This window comes from Delphinus delphis, chromosome 10, assembly GCF_949987515.2.
Source record: "Delphinus delphis chromosome 10, mDelDel1.2, whole genome shotgun sequence".
Classification (NCBI taxonomy): domain Eukaryota; kingdom Metazoa; phylum Chordata; class Mammalia; order Artiodactyla; family Delphinidae; genus Delphinus; species Delphinus delphis.
The window spans coordinates 38,634,865-38,662,422 of record NC_082692.2 but is presented as its reverse complement, the minus strand read 5'-3'; the positions used below and the strand labels follow the sequence as shown (position 1 = coordinate 38,662,422).

At 37.9% G+C, this 27,558-nt stretch overlaps 1 protein-coding gene across 3 annotated transcripts in view; it reads right to left on the bottom strand.

The window, feature by feature from the left end:
• Positions 1-2,001: 2,001 nt before the first annotated feature.
• Positions 2,002-27,558, bottom strand: part of SRPK1 (SRSF protein kinase 1) — an 81,564-nt gene continuing 56,007 nt past the window's right edge. For 2 of the 3 annotated variants that reach the window (XM_060021930.1, XM_060021929.1), the window contains 10 exons: positions 27,321-27,427; positions 26,177-26,342; positions 24,806-24,831; positions 24,165-24,378; positions 23,357-23,776; positions 22,503-22,603; positions 15,212-15,319; positions 10,626-10,695; positions 5,987-6,079; positions 2,002-4,485 (listed from right to left, as the gene is read on the bottom strand). In XM_060021930.1, coding sequence (XP_059877913.1) covers positions 4,301-4,485; positions 5,987-6,079; positions 10,626-10,695; positions 15,212-15,319; positions 22,503-22,603; positions 23,357-23,776; positions 24,165-24,378; positions 24,806-24,831; positions 26,177-26,342; positions 27,321-27,427 — 1,490 coding nt within the window. In that variant the 3' untranslated portion in view covers positions 2,002-4,300. Of the gene's footprint in view, positions 4,486-5,986; positions 6,080-6,110; positions 6,481-10,625; positions 10,696-15,211; positions 15,320-22,502; positions 22,604-23,356; positions 23,777-24,164; positions 24,379-24,805; positions 24,832-26,176; positions 26,343-27,320; positions 27,428-27,558 lie in introns of those variants that run through there. The other variant, XM_060021932.1, reaches the window with a different exon arrangement.

Sequence of the window (27,558 nt, the reverse complement as noted above, 5' to 3'; positions counted from 1 at the left end):
GTTTTTTTTTTAACTGAGATATTTCTGATATCATAAGGACTGGGTGTGGATAAATATTTGCACAAGGACTTAAAAGACAAATGCTTATCACTTGTTTTAAAATTCCACCTTTTAAAAACAAGACTAAAGTGACATAAAAACAAACTTCCTCCTCAGTAGGTCTCAAGATTCATATATATTATCTTTATATAAGTTTAGATATTATCTTTTCATATTGCTTTGAAGACTGAGAAAGAGCTGTAAATTATCAATGCTTTGCTAACTCCAACGGCACCAAATTGGTGGGCAAAACACAAAGGACTGTTGAAACTTCTCTGGTGTCCTAAGACCTTATTTACAGAGTAAATATAAGTTCAGATTCTATTATCAATAAATCATCAATTTTTTGTGATACTCTAAGAGCAAATCACTTTCCTTATAAGGCCAAACTGGAAGACTCTACAGGCATCAAAAATAAAAGAATGAGCAGTGATGAAGTCGATTTGTAACCTGGGCAGGCTCTGGAGCAGCTAAATGGTCTCCCTGTGGACACTCAGGGCTGTAACTCCACCTCAGTTTGACAGTTATTTTGAGATAGCTACAAGCTCCCTTAGAACTTAAGTTTTCCAAAACCCTCAGAGTTCAAGGTCCATACATTTAACACAAAGCTTAGAGAAACTGCCTAAGTTCATCAGTCTGATGAACATACTGGTTTGATGAATTCCAATTTAATTTTTTTTGGTTGTTTTTTTAAACAGGTTACATTCTAGTCAACACTACAGTATGAACACACTACATATGTCTTAAGCATGGCTCAATTAAAACAAACAGAAAAAAACCAGTTTATGTAGTTCAGGGCTGGAGGACTTTTTATGAATAACATTAAAAATACCATAAATAGGAACTTCCCTGGTGGCACAGTGGTTGAGAGTTTGCCTGCCAATGCAGGGGACATGGGTTCGATCCCTGGTCCGGGAAGATCCCACATGCCACGGAGCAACTGAGCCTGTGCTCTAGAGCCTGCAAGCCACAACTACTGAGCCCGTGCACCACAACTACTGAAGCCCATGTGCCCTAGAGCCCACACACAACTATTTAAGCCCACACGCTCTAGGGCCCACGTGCCACAACTACTGAGCCCGCGCACCTAGAGCTCGTGCTCCGCAACGAGAAGCCTGCACACAGCAACTAGAGAAATGCCTGTGTGCAGCAACAAAGACCCAGCACAGCCCAGAAATACCACAAATAAAAATGAAAGGCAAATTAAAAACTGGAAAATGTGATGGAAAAATGACAAAGATGTTACCAAATCATCAAATAGGGAAGCATGCCAAAAGAAAGCTGGGTAATTGTAGGCTAATAACCCCAAACTACAAATGGCCAATAAAACCCATGAAACAAGCTTTTGACTTCACTAGTCATCTAATATGCAAATTAAAACAAGAGATTCCCCTTTTGGGGCAATCAAACTGGCTATTGGGAATAAAATGAGTGAGATTACAATAGGCCCATTCAAACACTGTTGGTCATAGCAAAACAGTCCAACTGTTCTCCACGTAAGTTAGGGAACATTTATTAAAAGCCTTAAAAACGTGCTTACTCTCTGCCCCAGCCATTCCATTTCTAAGAATTTATACTGAGGGGTGAATGAGACAAGTATATGAAAACTTGTGTATAATAGTGGTCATCAGTCCAGTGCCTTTGAGTTCACAAAACTTTTGACATTTTGCACTTTGTGATCTGTGGGGGAAAACCCCCCACAAATACTGCAAAAATGGTATCAAATGTAGGGAATAACAATTTTCTTAGAATTTACCAAAATGTAGTTTGTTAAATCCCACCCCACGCCCAATTTAAAGATAGAAGCAAAGCTACAAACCCCCCAAAATGGCATGTGTTTAAGTTACACAGTTTCATGGCATATTTAAATTCAAAAAGCAACTCAACCAATCCTTTCCTCCATTCTGAAGCTAGGTCAGATCAACTTGGGCAACAAATAAACAGAAATCTCCTGGAAACATGTAGGTTATTAAATAATTTGTTTATTGTACTGCATTTACAAAGAAAACAGACAATGCAACCAGTAGAAAGAATAAAAATGTGTTTGGGGTTTTATTTTTTACTGACAGCAAATAGAAATCCTTTAGTGAGATCCTGGCAATTTGACATTATGATTGAGTTCAGGAAAGGTAGATGGGGTGCTTGGAAGATCAAATTCTACAGCTGCCTCTTTCTACGGCTTTTAATTCATCTGGCTCCTTAAGTGATAGAGGAAAAGCCCTTGTTTGGTGGGAAAACATTTCCAAAAAGTTACAGGTTCTCTCTTATTAAAATTTCTCTTCATGTCAGTTGTTAAAACAGGGCCTTCTATTTGTGTGTGTTTGGTTAGTTCACCTTAATGTCATCACCAGAATCCCTGTAATTCCACAATTGTGATTTTACAGCATAGAAAAGAATTCAGTTCTAGTCTGGTATTGCTTTAGATGTATATATCGCTGAAAACCCAAAGTGGATTAGAATTGCTGAAGGATTTTCCCTGCCGTTGTTTGATACAATCTATTTTCTTTATTCTTGATAGGTGCATAGAACAGCCTCACTTCAAATTCTTTCTACAGGAACATGTCTGATTTCAGAACTATCCATCAAGGATCGATGAACGGCTGGCCAGTTATTCAGGGTAATATGTTTACGAGTTAAATGGATTGCATAATTGCACCACTTTTTCCTTTGCCTTTGTTGGTGGATAAATGACAGAATCTAGATTCCAATCTCCTGTAAAGGAAGTCGGCTACCTAACAGTCTCATCGGTGCTTTGCTAGTAGAGCCTCAAGTTGCACCTCCTCGGCTTTCTGTAAATCAGAGTCCTGTAGCCGCTTCTGGAGAATGCTGTAATCCCCAAGGCCCACTTGGTCCGTGCAGAACAAGCAGCTGTGACCCCAATCCTGTCCCTCTTTTGCTTTTCAATATGACCCGAGGAATATATGTAATGTCTAGGGCAAGTCTAGGAGAGGCCCATCCTAAAATAATATTCACAACGCCTTTTCTCATTAAAAAAAAAAAAAAAAAAAGCCTCAAGTACATTTCAATCATCTCAAAATTTAAAACTTACATTATACAAAGGAATAGCAGCAGAGAATGGCTAACCTTAAACCAAACAAAAAGAGAAAAAAACCCCTACAACCCTCAAAATAAACAATAAAAAAAAAGTGCCATCCCACCCCCCTCCCCTTGGTTCTTGTATCCTGGGATTTCATTTAAGACCTGAATGAAGCCTCTGAGAAAATGAGAAAGGCAAAGCCGTAGGGGGAAACTGCTTTAAGGCTGAATTCTGGACAAGGTAAAGAAAAAGCTGTAAATAAAAGTTGGGGACTGTTTGTAAAAGAACCGAGAACTCTAGGACAGTTGCTTCTCAGATGGGAAATCTCTGAAATCCAGTTTTCCTTTCTAGAGTCATCCTGAATTCTTTAGTTATGGGGCAATAAACTCAAGTGCAATGAGTAAAGTGCCAGCCAGGGATTAAAAAACAAAACAAACAGCCAATCAAAGTAACTCTGCTGGTAGGGCACAGAAGAGACATAGGAAAGGACAGTTTGCAGAATATATGTGGTTCTGAAGAAACTACTAGTCAGTGGTTCCATTTTTGTTTCCATCAAAAATCAGACTGAAGATTCGAGGATCTTAGAGTTATTAAAGGATGAAAGGAATTTGACAGTGCTTTGAACAGCGATAAAATGGTACCCAAATACGGTGTTTATACAGCTCATTTAAAAAGATAGCAGTTTAAAAGTCGCAGAAAAAAATGTGAACATAGAAAACAACAGAAACAATCCAGGAAGATGATGCAGCCTGGATACAGCAAGTTTAATATCTCTGCTGTACACAGAAGTAATACCTTTCCCCTTCTCATCCTTATGCTGGCAATAGGATATGCACTAGAAAATTTGACTCTTAGAGTCAGTGAATAAAAGGATGAGCTCATACATCTTCATAGCTCTTTTTAAAAGGATGCTTATAATTTAAAGGATGTCCTAATGGAAAGACAAGGGTACAGGGGTGAGAGGCTGTTTCACATTTTAGTCCATTAGTCTTTGGCTGAGCCCAATCAAGGCCAAATTCACCTAGGATGCCCAATGGCTGTGGGGGGATCTCCACAGGGTCAAATAAGCAAACCCAAATGAACATGTTGGATTCAACAAAAACCAAAAAACACCCTAGAAACCCTTGAAGGAAGAGCTTCACCCTGAAAAGGGAAGAGGGAAATGGTTGGAGGGGAGGGGCAGAGGGCCAGCGTGTGATCTCTGCTGCAGTGCTGGGCTGGGGCTTAGGAGTTGAGCCAAGGGTGCCGGAGACAATCAGCGGCAGTGGCCCTCTTCTCGGGGATCAACTCCAACATGGGCAGTAAGAAATCTGTGAAACCAGCTGCCTCTTCCTGAGACCATTCATACTTCTCCACCAGAACCTCAAAAAGCCCCCAGGGTTTCAGCTTCGTGATGTGTTTCAGGTCACCTAAGGTAAAGAGAGTACAAAAGAAACTGACCAACACTGACAAGTGACAAGATCCTTTTGTGGAAATGCAGGAACTAATCCAGATAGTCTATGAAGAATCAAATTTTGCCATCAGAATCTAATCCTTCTCCATTCACAAAGCACATCTCTTCTCTAATGCATTCCTTGGAAAGAAGAGTCTCCATTTTTCACGAGGGCCTAAAAATTTTAAATAATTTTTTTCTCCACCATTCCAGGATTTTTTGTCCCAATCAAACTGGGCAGGCCTATCAGGAACTAGGTATTCACTAAAATGAATATTAAATGCCTATATACTCAGCATGGTCTCATACAGTGTTCAGAGGCAATTTATCACCACATACCAAGAATAATTTGCTTGTACTCTTTTTTTGGCTCAATAGTTTAGCAAATGTTGCTTCGAAATAAGGCAGTAATTAAAAAACAAAGAGCTAAAACTATGTCAAATGTATAAAAGTAACAAAACTAAAAGAACAAATAAACTTTCAGATACAGCTGCATCACACTCTGTACTATTCTGGAACATTACTTTTTGCCTCCTCGAAACAATGTTTTTTTAAAAAGACAGTCAATGATTAGTGACTTGTTAAGGTAAATGCTGCTTTAAATTTCTTTTCTTACATGACACGTATTTGAAGTCTCTTCTGTGGGCAGTGAGTGCCTAATTACCTACTTGGTATATGCCATTAATTTGACTTTGCACACAAGGAAGAAACTATGAAGCACTTCATTTTCCTGCCTCAAAGAAAAACATTAAGAAATGTTTCTGAGGATGCCTGCTGTCAAGTGTTGAGAAAGATGGTTTTTCTCAGCACTAATGTAGAGGTTGTGAGGAAAAAGGGAACCATGGAAAAAAGTCCAGACAGTTTTCTAGTCCCTTCTAGGTCAGGGTTTCATACTTAAGCTTTTAAATATATTTAGAATGCATAAGAAATTCGTATTTAAATACGCCAACATATATTATCTAGGCAAAAATTTGAGGTGAGAGTTTTATCTTGTGTTTTCTTCACTAATAAGTGATAACATAACTTACGCAATTCAAAGTATAAAGTTAATTCATATGACTGATGTGTTGAAGTGACTGTGTTAGGTATCACGGACTACAAGGTGAGATGTAGTCCTGCTCTTAAAAAGCTGAAACTACTTGCCCTTTGATAGAACTGCCTCAGCAAAATCTGCCCATTTTTCAGAAGTCCTGTAGTAGGAGTAATCAACCATGTGCCAGCTACTATACACATAATAACGAATTTAATATGAAGTAATCTCCGTTTATAAAGCAGCAAACTGAGGTTGTGTCAAAGGCCACATAAGCAGTGGAGCAGCTGGGCAGTCTAGCTCCAGGGTCTGCTAAGTCACAGCTCAGCATTCAAGGTAGGACCATCCTTCTGTATGTGTTGGGAACACGTACCCAAGCTGTACTTACCTCTTCATTGTTAAACACTTTTGTCCCCTTAATGTCTGGGAACAAACACATTTATTTTACCTTTTTTGGTGAAAAATTCCTTGGAATATTTTCCTGCCACAATGAGCTTGCGAGGCACCTTCCCCAGAAGTTCTATGATCAATGCAATGTGATCTGTATGTTTCAAACATTTCAAGAGGGGGAAAAAAGATATACATAACAGGGGTAACAAATGCAGTTCTAGATATTGGCAGAAAGAGTAGCATGCACACCTCTTTATAAAGCATTTCAGCTTGCTTTCTGTCCTAAATGGGAAGAAGAGGACTCTATCCATCTAATGGAGAATCCAGAAAACCATTAAAAATCAGGTACCCACTCCAGTGGGACTTGAGTGATAAGTAAAAACAATCTTGGTGTGAATGCTCTGCTTCCTGAAGTTGCATCCCTGGGGCCTAGATGAAAACTCATGTTAACAATACTACCTCTGCGATTGAAGAAGTCCTGTGAATATTTCCCACTGAGGGCAAACCGTCTTGGAATTCTGCCTATCAGCTCTATAATGTGCGCAATGTGGTCTAAAATAGAAGGGTAAGAAGAACAGGATCAAGGACAAGCTGTAAAAGAGGTTTTTCTATGAATAGCTTTTTCAAGAACTAGCTGTTTAAAAGTAAGTACAAATAAAACCGAGGATACTCAAGGGAAGCCTGGGAAGGCCAAGAATTATTTCCGGTGGTTTGTCACTTGATAGTAGTTGGCAAGTCCCATTCTGGAGTTTGGAGGCTTATCTATAATATTTTATTTCTATTTTGTCTATATCTAGGTCCAGGTGGGTTTTTCAGCTAAGCTACAAGAGTGTAGCAATATGCTTTAGACATTCTAGGACAGACATTTATTTATAATAGTGCTCTGGGCTTCACAGAGTAATAATATCACTTTAAGAATGTTCATGACAAAGCACTCACATATGATCGAGTTTTCACAATTACCCTGTGAAACAGGCCAAAATTTAATACCCCATTTTAAAGGTGAAAAGTGGAACCTCTGGGAGAACGGCATACTTGAAGCCACAAGGCCAATAAGAGCTAGAACTCAAATGAAAACCCCTATCGTATCATGTCTAGTCCAGATGTTTTTTCGTTTTGTCTGCTTTTTAATTTAAAAAATCACATTATTAAAGAAAAAATGAGCACAAACATTTAAAGTATAGCTACTTGACTATCTTTGGCCACTAAAATGTTTACATCATGTAGTGTCTTGTAACTGTCACAGCAGGCATATGGACTGTGAGCACTGCCAGGGAGGTGGGCAGTCTGCCACCAGCAGACGAGCTTGGGACCAGCCAGCATCCACACCTACAGACAGGTCTATTACCTTTTTCTGCAGGTGACAAAAAGTAAAAATATGAAGAGGCTTTAAAAAGTGATGGCTCCTAGCCACAAAACAGCTTTAAAAATGACTTTAATCCTGTAGTTACAGAATCCAGGTCAAAAGCAATCACTTAAAACTTCCAATAATGTATCTTAGGGTAAAATCATATGCTAGAGACATACACTTATTTGGGAATTTGTGAAGGTTTCAGGTCACATCTATTTCTCATGTAAAGGACTCAGTGGTGTCATTTTAGAAGAACTTTATGAATTCACTATAACTTTTGGGCAGTTTTTACTGAATTTATGGTTTGGTAACAAGTATTTGGCTGCCAAAAAATTTCTGCCAATTTTAGGCAGGATCTGCAAGTAAATATCTTTGTATAAATTAATTATAAATGAGACTATAATTTGTCTTCCTGTAAACTTCCAAGTAAAGTATTGGTTCTTTTAATATTTTTCCTACCAAGGAATTATTTTTCCCTTAAAATTGTTATATTACTTTAAATTCCAGCAACCTATCTCTGGCTTATCAATTAATCATAAGATTAATATATCTGACAGGCAAAATTATCAACTATTATTCCAAGATTTAGGGTTGTGGAATGTCCCTAATAACAGAGGACATGCTACTTAGGCCCCAGTCTTACCAGGACTTGTAACACTATGCATATACTAGCCAGGGGATAGGGTTTGCTTTTTCCTGCTCCTATGGGCCAAACAGTAGTAATCTGAGGTTTTATCTAAGGGCTGGAATAGGAGGGAATAAATTAGGATATAAATATCTAGGGTAACTGGTTCTCCCTTTTCCCTTACTTGAGTCTTTTCATATACATTTCAATTTTCAGGTTTGGTAGCATAAGATCCTGTACAATGTAATTCTAGCCACTATATGAGTCTGTACCACACACTATTTATAGGGAATCCAGGGAAATAAAGAGAAAAAAGTTAATTACCCTTGCAAACAGATTTGATAGGGCATTTCTAAAACGATGTTAAGTCTACAGCCCCAAACTTATAACCCAGAAAAAAGCAAGCAGATAACAGGGAAAAATCAAGTGTGTACACAGGTAGTAATTACAGTAAAAGGGGCTTATATACAGAAAACATGTCCAAACTGTACCCACTAAAACAGGCATATGGCTATGGTGATTAGTTAGCAGAGTATTTTTCAAACGGTACTTATTAGGAATATCAGCAGGCCTTACTAACATTGCCTTTTGACATCCCAGGGGACCAGTTTGAGAAATAGCACTGTTGGTTCCATAAAGCAGAACCTGATTTCCCCAAGAATCAAGGAAAGCACAGAAAGTAAAAGATATATTTTCTGCATCGGGAGGGTACACTGGTAGTGCTCTCTCAAAGTAATCCCCATTAATCCTGAAAACAAAAGCACCAAAACTGTATAATAAAGAAGGTAAAACATTCCTTTAATAAAGTTTTCTTATTCACATTATTATTTCATCTAGTTACTTGAATGCCACTATGATTTTTAAAAAATCATCACACATTTAGTTGTCTGTTTTCACAGTCTCTCAGAACATCTGACGCCTTGGGCTTTTCCCACTGGTATTGCAAAATATAAACCAATAATATTTTGTTTTAAAATGGAATCCAAATGTTAGTATCATTTAAAAAGAAAAATACAGCTTTAATTTTCAGAAAGGAGAAAAAAGAATGCTGAATGTTGTACAATTTATATAGACAAATAGGATATATTCTCTGCATTCAAGTAGTGTGTATCTGATAAAATCGACTTCCAAATAAAGTTGCAAGCATAACTGGGCAACAAGTTGATGAACAGGCAGATCCAAACTGGGTAAAGAATGAATCACTGATTTACACAGGAAGGAAAATGACTAGATGTTTTATAAGAAACCTGGCAAATATTGGTTTGGCCAAAAGGTTCCTTCGGGTTATGACGTAAGATGGCTCTAGTAGCACTTACGTGTCTTTAACTTCATTCAAAACAATTTTGTTAGATTGTATGTGACAGCTTGTCTTATCAGTGTGTGTTTTAAAAAAAGACATCAAAATTGGTGAATTTTTGTGAAAAAAGCAACATTTTCGGCATATTATGCTTTATTATTTCAAGAAAGGTTAAAAACACAACTGAAACGCAAAAAAAGATTTGTGCAGTGTATGCAGAAGGTACTGTGACTGACAAATGTGTCAAAAGTGGTTTGCGAAGTTTCATGTTGGAGATTTCTCGCTGGATAATGCTCCACGGTCGGGTAGACCAGTTGAAGTTGATAACGATCAATCGAAACACTGAGAACAATCAATGTTATACCACGCAGGAGACAGCTGACATACTCAAAATATCCAAACCAAGCGCTGAAAATCATCTGCACCAGCTAGGTTATGTTAATCGCTTTGATGTTTGGGTTCCACGTAAGTTAAGCGAAAAAAACCTTCTTGACCGTATTTCTGCATGCGATTTTTCTACTTAAATGTAATGAAAATGTTCCATTTTTAAAACAAATTGTGACGGGCGATGAAAAGTGGATACTGTACAATAATGTGGAACAGAAGAGATCGTGGGGCAAGTGAAATGAACCACCACCAATCACACCAAAGGCTGGTCTTCATCCAAAGACGGTAATGTTGTGTACATGGTGGGATTGGAAGGGTGTCCTCTATTATGAGCTCCTTCCAGAAAACGAAACGATTAATTTCAACAAGTACTGCTCCCAATTAGACCAACTGAAAGCAGCACTTGATGAAAAATGTCCAGAATTAGTCAACAGAAAATGTATAATCTTCCATCAAGATAACGCAAGACCACATGTTTCTCTGATGACCAGGCAAAAAATGTTACAGCTTGGCTGGGAAGTTCTGATTCAACTGCCTTATTCACCAGACATTGCACCTTCAGATTTCCATTTATTTCAATCTTTACAAAATTCTCCTAATGGAAAAAATTTCAATCCCCTGGAAGACACCTGGAACAGTTCTTTACTCAAAAAGATAAAAGTTTTGGGAAAATGGAATTATGAAGTTGCCTGAAAAATGGCAGAAGGTAGTGGAACAAAAGGGTGAGTACGTTGTTCAATAAAGTTCTTGGTGAAAATGAGTCTTTTATTTTTACTTAAAAACTCAAGGCACTTTTTGGCCAACCCAATACAAGTTTTAGTTTAACCAACTGTGGCCTTTTCTCTAATTCTTATATAGAATTCTTTAATATCTATTATAAAGTATCTAGGATACCTAATACTTAACATAAAATATCTTATATTTCTATCTTTTCTGGGACTTATATATACTTAGCACACTAAGAAGACTAAGGCTCTTCAGTACTAGCAAATTACATTAGCCACCGTGCACAGACATCCTTGGTTGAGGGGACTTACCTTCATCTCGAGTGTACTCTTCCCCTGAATGAGGTTCAAATAAATAGTCGCCTGTGGCCAGTTCAAAGGCCTAAGAAAAAGAGGAAAGCTTATGAAAGCATAAAAAAGAAAGACGTTTGGGAAATTTACTGCTATTTGGCTCAATTTTAAGTAATTTTTTCTTCTTGGAAAACCTGCAAATGATTATTTAAAAAATTCTCTAAGATTATTCCTAAAAAGCTTTCCTTTCACACCTGTACCTTAATAAAATGGAGCAGGAAAACTGCAAAAACTCAGTTAATATCAATATGTGGATTATTCCAAGCCCTGTACACCCCAATCCTTCAATCAGTAATTCAGCTCTCTTAAGTTTCTCTTTTTGCTCAGAGAGGGGCATATCTAAGGTGATTCTAAGTTATTAAATTATTAATGAGATAAACATGAATAACATAACTTCACATGGCTAGAAATTAACATTCTGTATCTAAAATCAAAACCAAAAAAATTCAGACATTTTTCTACCTATGACTCTTCAGTGTTTGCTAAAAAGTACATTTTTAAAGTTTTGCTTTGGAAAAGCACTGTCCCAGATAGAGAGTCCCCAATTCCTAGGTCTACAGAAAAAGATTTAAGTATAAATGGAGTCAGGAGCTACTCATATTGACCAGCAGGTTAGCAACCACCAACCAGGAAAAGGCACAAGTCCCCTATAACAAGAAAACGTCTTGTAAACAGTGTTTGAGAGGGACTGAAAAAGTGATTTCCTCAGGAATAAGTGTCAACCAGTACAGAAGGACAGCGTGTGAGTGATGGGGTTGTATTAATTTTTCACTGACTAAAATTAAACCAAGTAATTTAACAGCAGTTTTAAAAAGGACCTTATTGATATAAAAAGTATAGTTATAAGTCAACTGCTAGCCATGGGTCAGTTTTGGTTGACTCAATGGTACTAACCAGCCCAGACAATCTCAAGAACTGTGGAGTGGATTAGGTGGGGCACATTCTCAATTCAGACCCATGTCTATCTAGGTCTTGGTGGTTTGCCAGTGTTACGATAGAATAGTCTTTCTCAAAAAATGTATAACTTGGGCTGTACCACTACCCAGAGCAAGGCCACAAAAGCAGAAGTTTCAGGATTGTCTCTAAAATGTCAGAGATGCTGTGGCTTCTTGCTAGGCATAGCTTGTTTTACATGCTAGCAGTTTGTTATGAAACTGAACTACACTGATAGAACAGATACCTGTTTCACCCTCTAATTATCCTGAGGTTTACGGTCTCAAAGCAGAACAGAAACAATTTGTGATTCTTATTCATCAAAGTCTGTCAGTCTCTTCTGAAACCAGTACTTTAATTTTTCCATCTCATAGTAGGGGATTCAGTGAAGATATTAAAGCTAAAAAAAAAAAGTAGATAGTTTTCTAAAAGTTTAAAATATTCTAAAATTTTCCACCTAGATACTTACAACTCGTTACCTAAAGTTCTCTAAAAGAACTTTATTTTTGGAACATAAGGTAGTTGCTAGTAGTTACAATTTTATAAATAAGATAACAGTAAAAAAACCAAACCAAACCGAAAGATCACAACATCAGAAATGAAAACTAGTAGAAACTCTAGATTACAAAACACCTAGTTAAACATCTTTCCTTTACAGATGAGAAAACTGACCAGAACAGAAAGGCCAAGTCCATCCTAGAATCCACGGCTCCTGGTGCCCACTCCTGTGCTTGTCTCACACTGACCACAGGGCCTATTTTACGTCAGTCAGGGTCATGCTAACAGACAGAGGCAAAATCAGGGAAGGTATGATAAATCCAGTGTGCTGGTACATCCAGATAATGGAATATTATTCAGTGACAAAAAGGAATGAGCTATCAAGTCATAAAAAGACATGGAGGAACCATAAATGATATTACAAAGTGAAAAAAAGCTAAACTGAATTATACTGTATGATTCTAACTATGACATTCTGGAAAAGGCAAAACTATAGAGACAATAAAAACATCAGTGGTGGCCAGGGGTTGGCAGGGGGTGCAGATGGATGAAGAGACAGAGCACAGAGGATTCTTAGGGCAGTGAAACTATGCTGTATGATATTATGGTAGTAGATACACGTCATTACAAACTTGTCAAAATCCATAGAACGTTTGGAGAATTTTAAAACATCTATTCTTTATTAATTCTTAATGCTCTTCACAGAGCATTCCCTTCTTATAACTTTCCTTCTAACTTTGTAGTCTCAATCACTGAAGTGGCAGGCAATCTCTCAACTTGCCTTTTTACCTCAGAAAGGGTCCCAATCTTTCCATCAATTAATTGTACTAGATGAAGGATGATCCATCTCTCCAGGCACTTCTGATATTCCAAGATTTATTTTTATTCTCTGAGTATGGTGAAATTTAAAGCACGTTTTCTACATCTATTAGCAAAATGAGAGAAATTTGGGGGAACAAATGGGCCTCAAGTTTTCATGATATTGTCTCAAGTCAGGTAAGTGCTTTCCCTCCTTTGGTCAAAAAAATTCCTGCACATGAGCTGGTCCAAAGAGGGGCCAAGGTTAATCCACCCCCCTTTCATCTTTTTTGCCTTTTTGCCTTCTTAAGCCTGACACCGTACATACTATGTTACATAGCAAGCAGGACCTACTGCCCTCAATTAACCCACTACTAAGAACCACATCATAATAAATCAGATGCCACCTACAAACTAGCTGTATTTTGTATGGCGGCATCTCTAGCAATTATTTCCTCTACCAACTCAATCCAAATCAGATTCCTCAACACAAAGCTTTAAAGTATGGCAAGAAAGAAGATTTTCTTCCAATGTTCTTTCATCTTGTGCACACAATACCAAATCATCTTCAATTTAGACAGCCCTCCCCCTTAAAAGACCACAGACATGCCATAACAAAATAATTTAGAAGGTCATGCCATATTAACAACATGGTTTAAACTTTATTATCTTTGGAAGACAAAGGTTTTCAGGAATGTGGGCGTCAAAGAAATCTATGACACAAAACAGGTTGGGGCTTCTAGTCTGTCCTTTCTCTTTTAAGTTTTCCCCAAAGTTGATTATAAATACTAAATGTTAATTGAAATGACAGTTTAATATGTTTCTGATTTAGTTCACTCATTTGATGGTCCACAAACATTTATTAAGTATTATTGTATACTAAAGAATTTGTTTGATCTTGTTCCTGTTTCCCGGGAGGAAGCCTCTCAACTCTTGGGCTTTCCAAGTGATAAACGCGCCTTTTGTTATTCATGGTGGGCCCCTTCGGACCACACTTAAGTTTATACTGATGAGGTGACTCATAGTGGGCCCCTAGACACAGTTTCAAGAGGGGGGTTGGATATGCCACCAAGTTGGACAAGACCAACTGTGCAATTAGAGGGTTGAGGTTTTGGGCTGAGTGTTGTCAAAACTGACCTCCCAACCTCTCAGGAAGGGAAGGGGGCTGGAGACTGAGTTCAACCACATGACCAATGATTCAATAAATCATGCCCAAGTAACGAAATCTCAGTAAAAATTTTGGGCACCTAAAGCTTGGGTGAACTTCCCTGGTTGGTGATACACACTGACGTACCAGGAAACTGATGTGTCCTAAGAACACAGAAGCTTAACCTTTGGTCCACTCTCAGACCTCACTGTATGCATGTCTTCATTTGGCTGGTCCTGATTTGTAACCTTTATATCAAAACTGAAATGTTTTAGAACTTCCCTGAGTTGTGTGAGTCATTCTAGCAAACTACTGAATCTGAAAGGACAATGGAAACTCCCAATTTGTAGTCAGATGGTCAGGAGGTGCAGGTGGCCTGTGGACCCCAGAGCTTGCAGCTGGTGTCTGAAGTGAGGGTAGTCTTGTGGAAAACTATGCCTTTAATCTGTGAAGTCTGTGACAACTCCAGGAAGTTAGCATTAGCAGTGCATTGCACCCCCTCAAAATGTCCCAGGCCCTGCACCAGACACTTAGCTATACATTATAGACATGGTTCCTGCCAGTACTTAAAATGAGTGGAAGAGAAAAAAGTAAATCCACAATTACAAATTGAAGAGTACACTCCACTTCAGGAAACAATATAATATGTTCCAACATGAGGCTATCTGTGGGAAGTCATTTAATATCAACTAAGTCTGACTACTTGAGTAGTTGCCTGACAAGGTCAAAGCAGCAACTTATGAATCCATGGATGACTGAGCTTCATATCCTGTGAGGTGCAAAGACGGCTGAGTGACTGCTAAACTGTACAGAATGAAGCAGTTTCCAGGGTTTTCCCTAATCTGAAAATAGATCAGAGCTGAGGGCAAGGGTAAGAGTAACTTCTCCTCATCAAAAGCAGCACCGTGTCTGAGCAGTTGTTTTTAGCCGCCCCGCAACCCCAATCTGTAGTAGAAAACATTTGGTTCCTTCACCTAACAGGAATTTGGCAGGAACCGAACGGAATGTCAGATGTTTGTAACTAAGCTTTTAAATTCAGACCTCTCCAGACACAGGATTCAGAGTGCCAGTGATGAGTCAGAAAAAAAATCCTTTTGTTTGTTAATCCACTGGTCTACTGAAATTAGCAAATTACCACGTAACAAGTTAAAGTCAATGGGAAAAACATTACCATGCACGCTGTGCTCCAAATATCAGCAGGGGTATTATAGCCAGATCCTATCAGAACTTCCAAGGAGCGATACTGCCTTGTCTGAATATCTTCAGTGAAATGTTTGTGCTGAGTAAATGAAGAAAGAAACAGTATTTAAAAATTCCTTTATTCTAAAAAGTAACAAGTCATGACTGCTTAATGATGGAGATTAAAATAAGTTCACCGAAGCTTTCCCCAAACCAAAATTCCCATGTGGCTAATTTCTTAAGTATCATTTAGACGTTATTAGCTCCAAACAGCACTTTTCTTTATATGCTGTCTACTCCAAATTATTTCTCTAAACATGAGTCTGAACTTAATATAGATACACAGGTTAGGGAATAACAATAGCTTTTTAAGAAATGGAAAACTATTACCCCAAACAAAAATTAAGTTGTTCATTTGTCTAAAATTAATAACTTGTATTTCAACAAATAAATGATACAAATTTAGGTTCAGTTCAAACTCTTCTTGCTGTGTGCTCATTATAGGAAAATAAAAGATGTAAGTTTCAAGTTTTAAGAACCTTATAAACACCACCTATATAAAGACTTCTTGCTCTCATTCTCTTTTGCCTCCCTTACTCCTCCAAAAATATCAAATACGAATCTTGGGGAAACAGAGACCATGTTAAGCACCATGGGGATGCAATCAGCAAAACGTTTCTTTAACACATGTATGGGAAAGAAAGGGAAAACCTCTTTATAAAAGCAACTTAAGAGACACAGTACCCAGTCTGGCATTCATGGATTTTATTTGGATCTTGTTCTAAACCAACAAAATTAGAGGAATGTTTATGAGATAACTGGCAAAACTGACTGAATATTTGATATTAGTTAACTGTCAACCTTTTTAGGTGTTAACAATGGTGTCATGGTTACCTAAAAGAATCATTTTTTAGAAAGCCATATTTACAAATGAAAATAAGATGCCTGGGATATACTTCAAAATGATCTCGAGTGGGTGTCAGGGTGGGGATATAGGTGAAAAACAGGCAATGAGTTGATAATTGCTGGGTGACACTAGTATAACAGCAGGGGAGATTATTCCACTCTTTACTTTTGTATAGGTTTGAAATTTTCCGTAATAAAAAATAATACAGAAAAAAGCAGCTTCAAATGAGTCATACACAGGAAACAAAATTCAGAAAATATTAAAACATGTAGTGTGAAAGATGATTTTCTAATCCTATTAAAATATTAAAAAACAAACAAACAAAAAAACAAGGAACAGCATTTGTGAACAGGAGAAATTAGGCAGAGAAACCTTCAGGTAGAAAAACCAGCATTGACCAGAGCTCCACAGGGTACTGGACTAAGTTTGCAAAAGAGCAAAAAGTACTTCAGGTGGAGGGAACATCATAAATAAAGGCACAGAAAGACATTTGCTAAAGCCAAACATAGCTAACTGCTAGGTTGAAGAGTTTCAATTTCATTTGGCAGACAAGAGAACACCACTGCACGTTAGTAAACAGGACAGTGTACTGTAAGAAGACTGATAGGACCTCTGAGAACACCATTCCAGTAATCTTCTGGTTTGTGGCCAGATCTAGGCTTAGTAATGAACATCTGAACAATGGCTGTGGAAATAGGGAAGGAAGAGTTAAAACCAAGGACATTCACAGAAAGAATGAGCACAATTTAAAAATTCAATTCAAGTGGGAGACAAGGAGGAAGAGTCAAAAAGAACTCTGTGGTAGAGGCTGTCGACAAAAACACGGATGGAGAGACTTAGAGAGGGAAGTGGTTTTACAGGAAAACAATGGGTTCAGATACTGAGTTTGAAATGGAAATGTACTGCAGGTGATACAGTTAGAAAAATGAACATGCTGTTCAAGGGAGTTGTCTTTACTCATCATGCCTCACTACTGCCTTACAAATACACTGTAAATGAGGTCAAGAATCAGCAAAAGTAAAGAAGGTGGATTGGAAACATACACATCCACTCACTCCTGAAACTCCACTTTTGTAGCGAATCCAGCGTTAATTTTTTTTTTTTTTTTTTTTTTGCGGTACGTGGGCCTCTCACTGTTGTGGTCTCTCCCGTTGCAGAGCACAGGCTCCGGACGCGCAGGCTCAGCGGCCATGGCTCACGGGCCCAGCCGCTCCACGGCATGTGGGATCTTCCCGGACCAGGGCACGAACCCGTGTCCCCTGCATCGGCAGGCGAACTCTCAACCACTGCGCCACCAGGGAAGCCCCAGCGTTATTTTTTTCTTTTCTTTTTTTTTTTTTCGCAGTACGCGGGCCTCTCACCGCTGTGGCCTCTCCCACCGCGGAGCACAGGCTCCGGACACACAGGCCCAGCAGCCACGGCCCACGGTCCCAGCCGCTCCGCGGCACGCGGGATCCTCCCAGACCGGGGCACGAACCCGTGTCCCCTGCATCGGCAGACGGACTCCCAACCACTGCGCCACCAGGGAAGCCCCCCAGCGTTAATTTTTAAAGCATAAACTGACAAAGAGAAGACAAAGGAGTCAGAGCAATACTATTTAGAAGCTGGAAAGCAGAGAGATCACTGGCAAGTGTCTTAATGGATCCAGGAAAGCTGAATAATAAGCCACTGGTGAAAGCGGAGAAGCAGTGTGAGGTATTCCACAGTAGTCCTCCCAAGGCTCAGGATTCGGTGGTATCAGGTATCTCTGGAAGTAGCGGGGAGGGTACTCCAGAAATCTGCTTTAGAATATCTTTTAAAGAAAGAGAGCTCCAGAACACAGGGCATGATGCAGTATAACAGCCTTTCCCTGGCCTGACAGACACTTAGAGGGTTTCTCTGGAGGGGGTAAGACAGTTTCTGGAGGATGCTCGGCATGGTTGAGGGGAGAGTACTATCCTGAAAACAGGGAAATTAAGTGACTACATGTAAATTGCATGTTGAACCCCAGTTTTCTTGCTTAACTCAGTTTCCAAAACACTAGCAGCCAGGCATTCACTCCCCAGGTAAGAGATCTGAGGAAGACTGTAAGTTTTCTGCAGGAAGTATGACCAATCCAAGACCCTGACATCTGAGGATGAAAATGAAATAGCTCAGACAAATCATTTTATAGTGAATGACAGTCAACAAGAACCACCCAGGCACAAAGCTTCCAAACAGCTTTCTGGCACTCCACTCATATGGTCAGTTTTTTGTTTAATGATCCTGAACAAAGAAGGCAAGAGACACTATGTAAAGAAGTAGAGGACTTCCCTGATGGCGCAGTGGTTAAGTATCCACTTGCCGATGCGGGCGACATGGGTTCAATCCCTGGTCTGGGAATATCCCACATGCCGTGGAGCAACTAAGCCTGTGCGCCACAACTACTGAGCCTGTGCTCTAGAGCCCATGAGCCACAACTACTGAGCCTACGTGCCTCAACTACTGAAGCCCACACGCCTAGAGCCTGTGCTCTGCAACAAGAGAAGCCACCGCACCACAACAAAGAGTAGCCCCTGTTCACCGCAACTAGACAAAGCCTGCATGCAGCAACGAAGACCCAATTCAGACAAAAAAAAAAAATCAGACACTTGTGAATTACAGGTTGATAAAATGAATATTTAAAAAAAAAAAGAAGAAGAAAATGTCAAAAATGAAAAAATAATCAATATCCTCTCAGAGATAATCAGGGAACCAAAGAACTCTTGGAAAGTAAGGATATAATAGGAGAAATAAGAAAAAATAAGGCTTAAAAGAACAAGCTGAGAAATCTCCCAGAAAATAAGCAAAAAGAAAAATCTAGAAAATAGGAGAGAAAGAAAATGAGAGAACCTGCATAAATCTAACATTTGAATAATGAGATTTCAGAGCTAGAGAATTAAAAAAGAGAAAAAAAATCAAGAAAGAATCAAAACCAAAGAACCAGAGTTTCAATACTGAAAGTGCACACTGGGTCCCTTAGCTAATCGATGAAAACAGACCTCATGAGGCACATCGCTGTGAAATGATCCTGCAGACTTTCACAGGGGAAAAGGCTTCATACAAAGGTCCAAGAATCAGAATGACTTTGGTCTTTTAGCAGCAATAAGACAGGAAACTAGAAAACAATGGAGCAATGACAAACATTCTGAGGGAAAATGATTTTCAACCTAGAATTTTACATGCAGCCAACTGAGTGTAAAAACAGAATAAAGACATTATTAGACATACAAGCATGCCCACTCCCTCAATCACACACACCCTTTCTGAGGAAGCTACTAGAAGTTGTATATACTTCAAACAAACAAACAAAATAGGGAGGGTAGGAGATGCAAGAGGGAGGAGATATGGGGATATATGTATAGGTATAGCTGATTCACTTTGATATAAAGCAGAAACTAATACACCATTGTAAAGCAATTATATTCCAATAAAGATATTAAAACAAGCAAACAAACAACAAACAAACAAAAACCATGATGGAGTAAACCAAGAAAGAAGATCAGAGAGACAGGAAACGGGATATAAAAATAATCTCCAGGACATTTATGAAAGGAAATCCCAAGTGTCAGTGATGCAGCAAGCTACAGGGCAACCCAAGAGATGAACACAAATTAGCAGAGCACAGGTTCCAGGATAGAGCTCTTTAGGAAGAAAAAGTTGAAACAATACCCAAGGTATCCATGTGTATTAAAGTGTAATCATAGCACTGGATCAAAGTGTGGGGTGGAATTAAGTGATAAGTAATACAAAGACAACTAAGCAAATGAAACACAGTGTTAGGCAGAAAGGGAAAAGGAATCATACCACAATATATGCTTATTTCAGCTGAAGACAGCGTTAGAGTCCTAATAATGTAAACATGGAGTCATTTAGCCAAGTCATATTAAATTGACAAGATAGGGGATAGTTGTAGTGGTAGATAAGTCCTACTTTCGAAAAGGCAGAAATACCTAAAACTGAAAAAAAAGAATTGGAAGCAATATACTCAATTTATTTATTAGCAATGCGAAGGTAAATACCCTCATGTGGGGAGTGACAAATTGGCAAAGGGAGGGGGGACAGACTTTTGAATCAAAATCTATGTAAGTGTCCCTAAACTATATATGCATGTGCATAACTGATGAGCAAAAGTATAATATTTGAAAAAATCAAACTCTTTGAAAATCATGTAAAATTCCATTACCAAATACCACATGCTGCTGTGCTTAAGAGACCAACAAGATGTGAGATTAGACCAAGATCCAGCAGGACAAGGCACCCATGTCCAGTTCACCACTGTCCTAGTACCCAGGTCAGAATATGTACCAATATATTTGCTGAATGAATAAATGGATGAGAAGAATGTAAAGTCATTTTAGCACAGAGACCCATTAAAAAATGTATATAATAGTTGAAGAGAGAGAGATTAATTCTGTTGTAGTAAAAATGACAGGAAAGACTGCACCCAAATAAAGCAGAGTATGCCAAACGCATACGCAGGCATGAAGGAAGGTGTTCCAAACACAAAGGCAAAGGAGGTTGAAACATGATGTGAGCAGAAAACTGACAAACGTTTGAAGTTTATACCATGTGATATTTGTTACAGAGGCAATATTTTCCTCTGTAATTGTTTTACTTGAATATTTAATGAGCACCTCCTATATATCAGGCACTGATCTAAGTACCATAGATACAGCAGTGAATGAAAAAAATCTCTGCTGTGATGGGACATACATTATAGCGAGAGGGATATTAAACAAACAAATATCTAGTATCAGATTGGGTTAAGTGTTGTGGAGAAAAAAGAATTGAGGGAGGAGAGGAAGAAAAAGAAAATGGGTGTAAAGAGTGGTGGTTTGCTAATTACTGTATGTTAGGTGTTCAGGGGAAGATCTCCCTGGGTAAGATGACATCTCAATAGGAACTTGAAGAAAATGAAGGAGTGAATTATACACATTATCTTGGGAAGAGAATTCCAGGCAGAAGAAATAATAAGTGTTTTTTGCTTGGTGGTGTGTGGGCCATGGTAAGGACTTTGGCACTCATTCTGAAGGAAGTCACCACAAGGTTTTAAGAATATCTGACGTGACTTGCATTTAAAAGGATCACTCTGAGAGCTATGTTGAGAACAGTCAGTAAGAGGGAAGGACAACAGAAGAGAGAAGTGAGGAGGCTAATGTAACTCACCCAGGTGAAAATATATGGTGGCCTGGACTGTCTAGTGGCGTGGTGAAATAATTCTAATTCCTTGAAAAGCTTTTCTACATTTCTATCAGTCAGTGCTAAGCACTGACTTCAGTTTTTCCACAAAGTTATCACAATATTCTAGAATCGATATTGAAAGTGAGATCCTTCTAGGTTATGAACCACTAGATATAGGATGTCATGTGGAATAGGGAATTTGAAGTACAAAAGTAAGCCTAAGACCTATTAAAGTGGATTTTGCCTCAAACTGTCTCCAATATCCCTGTTTACAAAGCATACAGCTCTTTGAATAGTATCATTTATGTGCAAATCATTCTATTGTAGATTTTTTAAAGATATTCATTAAAAATAACACAAAAGGGCTTCCCTGGTGGTGCAGTGGTTGAGAGTCTGCCTGCCGATGCAGGGGACACGGGTTTGTGCCCCGGTCCGGGAGGATCCCACATGCTGCGGAGCGGCTGGGCCCGTGAGCCATGGCCGCTGAGCCTGCACGTCCGGAGCCTGTGCTTCACAACGGGAGAGGCCACAACAGTGAGAGGCCCGCGTACCGCAAAACAAACAAACAAACAAAAAAACCACAAAAAGCATTCTTAACTAGGTAAACAACAGTATTAATATGACACTATATGTCAAAAACCTCCTTTAAAAAAGGTACCCAACTTCTGACTTAGTAATTTCATGTCTAGGACATCCTAAGGTCAACTTCAAAAGACTCATGAGCAAAGATGTTCATCACAAAGAACTGTCAAGAGTATGTAAAGGTTATAGTATACTGGCAAATATCACATAACCAACTGAATTTGATGTAAATTTCTGGTTGACAAAAGTGTTCGAAATATATTAAATGAATTAACAGGTTACAATTAATAAGTTAGATGCTGATTTTAAAAATAGGGGAAAGTATGAACGTGGGTATTGAGAGTATGAAAGTCAATGAGGATATAGATAAAACAAAACCGGCCAGGAGTTGACATTACTGAATCTGGGTGACAGGTACCTGGAATAGGGGCAGGATCATACCATTCTCTCTACTCGTGTAAATGGTTAAAAGAAAAAGTAAAAAAAAGTTCACTAAAATGTTAACTGGCAATTTGGGTATAGAACTGCAGATGTTTTCTTCTTTTAGCACAACTAAGTCCAAGTTCTCATCTATCCCCAGTCACTTCAAAAGACTGAGACAAGTTTCACTTACCACCCAACAGGCATTTCCAAGATCAGCAATCTTCACTTGGAGCTTTTCTGCATTTTTTGGCTCAAGGGGATTAACAAGAAAATTTCCAGCAGTGGATTTTCCTATAGACAACAGGTATCATCAATAAGACTGTTCAATGAACACAGAAATAACCAAAGGTTAATGAAACTCTACGAAGTAATTCACCCAGGTCCCCAACTGGCAACCTACAATAAATTTTCTAAAATAAACCAAGTAAAGCAACACCCTGACTTCCCAGAATTAAAACCTCTGCCTTCACAGCAACAAGTAAAATGCTGTACACTCACTGTTTAGCCAATAAAAATCAAACTGAGCTACACATTTACACACTGAAGGTGACTTGGACACCTGCTGTAAAGCTATATTTATAACAACAATGGTACTTTTAGTTTAGAAATTCATGAAAAATTTTTTTCTATGTGGTGAATTTAAAAAAATTGTATAGCTGATTTACAACATATTAGTTTCAGGTATAAAACACAGCAACTCAGAATTTTTATAGATTATAATCCATTTAAAGTCACCAAAAAGTAATGCTATATTTCCCTGTGCTGTACAATATATCCCTGTAGCCTATCTATTTTATTATATATGGTAGCTTGTTCCTCTCAATCCCCTACTCCCACCCCTCCTCCTTTCCCTTCCTCCCTCTCCACACTGGTAACCACCTATCATTCTCTATATCTGTGAGTCTGTTTCTGTTTTGCTGAATTCATCTGTTTTATTTTTTAGGTTCCACAGATAAGTGATAACATACATTATTTGTCTTTGTCTGTCTGACTTATTAGAAATTCATGAACATGTTATGCAGGGAAGGAGTCCTAGGGAAGTACCTTTGTTGTCTAGTGGTCCATTATGTTCTTGCTCTTGCTCATCTTCACAGGGTATCTCTGCTCGAATGCTTTCTTGAAGTTGGCTAATGTCCTGTGCACTGAATGACCGGTCTACATTTGATGAAGACTGGCACATCATGGTATCTGACACCTCAGAGGTTACAGGTGTACAGGAGTCTGTTTCTTGAGATGTGCTGCTGTCTCCATTTTGGGAACTTAGAAAACGAGGTTCCTGCTTCAAATTTTGGACATCACAGCCATTAGCATTATGTAGATCCTCTTTAAGCCTCAATGTTTCTTTATTATTGTTCTCAGTATAATTAACGACTTCAATTACTCCATTGCAATTTATTTCTGCTGCACCACCCTCTACACCATGTTCCGTAAGTGTTTGATCCTGGTGAATGGTACTTGACTCTTCTAAGGAACAAAGACAAAAAGGATGTACGTGTATGCATATGCGTGAAAGAACACAAAAAAAATCTCTCCACAAGATTAAAACGTTTTCTAGAACTTATACAGGGTGACATAAAAACATGACTGCACATCTAAAATCTATTTATGAAAGGACAAAGATCTTCTTATTCTTACCCAATTGCTAAATGAGGTCTACGTTGCATATCCTGAGAAAAGTTAGAAATTACATTTGAATATTACCTACCTAACATTTATGACAAATTCTGTATTCTTACTGTATAACGACACCCCCAGAGATGTTGTATATGCATGAAACCACTATATTATAAAACAATGATAAATTAATGTTAAAGTTTGCTATAAAGTAATTTTTGTGATGCTCTATTTATACCAAGTTTTTCTTGGGTCATTTTATTAGGTGGGTTCTCTTTCAAGGGTCTTTCAACAGGACTCTCTGATTCTTCTTGCTTGTTTGGTCTTTTTTGTCCAGGGCCCGACTCTTTCTCCATTTCCTCAATTTCCTGCATTCGCTTCTCTAGTAATTCTGCCTGGCGCTTCTGCTTCTTCTTCAATTTCTTCTTCTTATTCTTTGACATTTTGTCAGCCTGGGCGGAGATTACAAACAGATAAAGCCTTCAGGTGGCTAATCCATTATCCCCAGTTGGAGATAACTGTTAATTTTAATTACTTCCTAGTTAAATTCCACTCTTGTCCTAACATAGCACTTAAGCTTTTCATTAATTTAAAAAATGCAGATACTCTCAAGAAACCAAATTAAAACAAAATTAACAACAAATCTTGGTCCTCTGAACAGTCTGTGGGGCTGGTCCACTCTCATGCTCAAATTTATGGAAACCTCACCACTACAAACTTGCTGAAGATGCACAGGAATTTATTGGAGAAAATTATAGAAGTGCAGGAATATATTTTTTTTCTGGTTTCCAAACTCTAAATAAACTGTGATCCATAACAGAAGAATCCCTGCCCATTGCCCATAGATCAGAATTAAATATAGAAACACCTTATACTTACTGGTTTAGGCTGGGGTGCAGTACTGACTGAAAAGAAAAGAAAACCAAGTAAGAATCCTTGCATTCAGCAGGCAATATAAACTAAGACACCCTACCAGAATGAAAAGTCTTTCTTGTACAGTTTATATTGTAGAGAGAACTACTGTTTTTAAGCAATTTTGGTAGAAGCAACATTATTTTTTTTAAAAGAACAAACAATGCATACAAAAGTCAACAAACTTAAAATAAATTTTAATAAATTCTTCTCCAGATAGCATCAATATATGCAAAGAACCAAGTCCTCCTTTCTGATTTACATCATTAATGCTGCTAAAAACTCATTCCCATGTACTGCTTAAAACAGAAAAGGATAGGCAACAACCCTCTCATCCCCACCCAGGACTAATTCTTCCCTGTGACACTTGTCAGTTTTAAAAGGAGAGTGGCATCAAAAGCTACAGTAATTTATTACATAGCATGTTATGGATATTAGTTTAGCTTAGGTGGGAGGTAGAATCTTCAGTCTTCCTTAAAAAAAAAAAAAAATTTTTTTTTTAAATTGTGGTAAGAAACTTGTAATATACAATTTCCCTCTTAACCATCCTTAAGCATACAGTTCAGTAGTGTTAATTTCACACAGTGTAACATTTCTAGAACTTTTTCATTGTGCAAAAATGAAACTATTCCCATTGAACAACTGCCCCTTGCCCCCTTTGTAGGTCTTCTTTTTCAAAGGAAGTCTCTGGATAATTGATATTTCAACTTGAGGATCAAGAGAGTTCCTCAAATATAATTAAACTACGAAAATTAAAATCTGTACCACAAATGGAAAAAAATCATCATAATCATAGTAGCCACCATTTATTTAACGCATAATACTGTGTGGCATACTACTAACTGCTTTAACATGAAATTTAATCCAAGTAACTCCTGCATGAGAAAAAAGAAGTCAAGTCATGTGCCCAAGGTCATTAAATGAATGAAGCAAGGAGTCCAAATAGGTATGTCCACTCCAGTGCTTAAATCCAAGCTCTTACTAGCAATGTTATCTTGCCCCTGCACAGGGATCACTGATTCACATAGGTGAGCATGTATGAACATCAAAAAAGACCATCAAATCACAAGAGAGAACATTTTAACAACAACATGAATCAGCTTTTACAATACACAACATATCTGGACCTAAAAGGCACAGTCTTCTTCTCCTATGGGAATAATACTGAGTATAAAAAGTCCTTTGAAGGCTGGAACTACTTCTTATGTAAGTACTTATTGTATCTTACTGTTAAATGAATTAGTGGTGCTTTACTTTTACTTAACTGTCAGGTAATAGAATAAAAACAAGAACTTCTCTTAACTTCTAATGAAAGTGAAGTCCTCAAAGAAAATATACCTGCAGATCCAGAAGGTGGAGGAGCTCCAGATCGCTGCCATTCTGTTGCTTCTGCAGCCAGCCTCCGGATGTACTGTTCATTCACTGACAACAAGATGTTTTCTGGTTTAATGTCAGTGTGGATGATACGGCACTTGGTGTGTAAATAATCCAGACCCTGTAACACCTGAATGGGAATAGAGCAGTAGACTTGCAAACACAAAATACAAGTCTTTCTGGAGAAGGAAGAAATCACAATGCAACATTTTGAAAAAATAAAAATGATATGGTAGTTTTCTACAAAGAAAGCATTTTTTTTTAAAGCACAACAAACTTCCCCAGAAAGATTAATTGTAAACTATGAACAAAGGCAAGAGTTTATTTACAATAAAAAGTTCTTCCAAGTTTTACAAAGCTAATTCTATTTGGAGATATTTATTGATACATTACAGAGACGAAGAATAAACAGTTGACATTGTCCTTTAACTACTGAAATGTAGGTCATGAAAGAGATTTAGGTATCTTTAAATTCAAATTTCCTTGTTGATGAAGAACTGAGGTCTCTTGCTTTCCAGTTTGGAGCTCTGTCCAACAAAACACATTATCTAAACAAACTGTTTGCCCTCTGAAGTATTACCACTTTCCTGATGACAAACTTCTTCACTATATATTGAAAGCTGTTTAGAATATGAGAAAATGCTCATGAATAATGTTATATAAAGAGACGGTAATAATCTGACAATTTTCTATTAATATATAATCAATTTTTGCAACCAGAACTTCTAGATAAGGGCTCCAAATTTCTAAAATCAGGCATTACACTCAGCTCCCCATCTAATAATTATTACAGAAGATGAACCTGGGGGAAAATGATTACACTAAAACATTTAAAAACAGAATAAACACAATAAATAGGGGCTGAATAAATAATTTCAGCAATTAAAAAAACCTAGCTTTAAAAATAAAAATTCTATTGGAAATAGGAAACTCCTGACACTTTAAGAATCTAAAAAAATTACCACATACAAACTATTATGTATAAAATAAATAAGCTACAAGGATATACTGCACAACACAAGGAATATAAGCCAATATTTTATAATAACTATAAATGGAGTATAACCTTAAAAAAAACCCACCACATAGAAAATATTAAGATACATACTTGCTGAATAATTTTTTTGACACAAGGCAAAGGAAGCCCTTGATAATTGGACTTGATGATCCACTTGAGCAGATGATGCCCCAAAACTTCAAACACCATGCAGATATCTAGGAGTTTGTTAAGGAGGAAAAGGGTGACAGAAGAGAAGAAAGGGGGCAAGACAAGCTGTGTTCCACCTCAATGAAATTATTATTGTATTCTTTCAGTATAAAGAATTATAGAGCTTGACTAAAAAAGA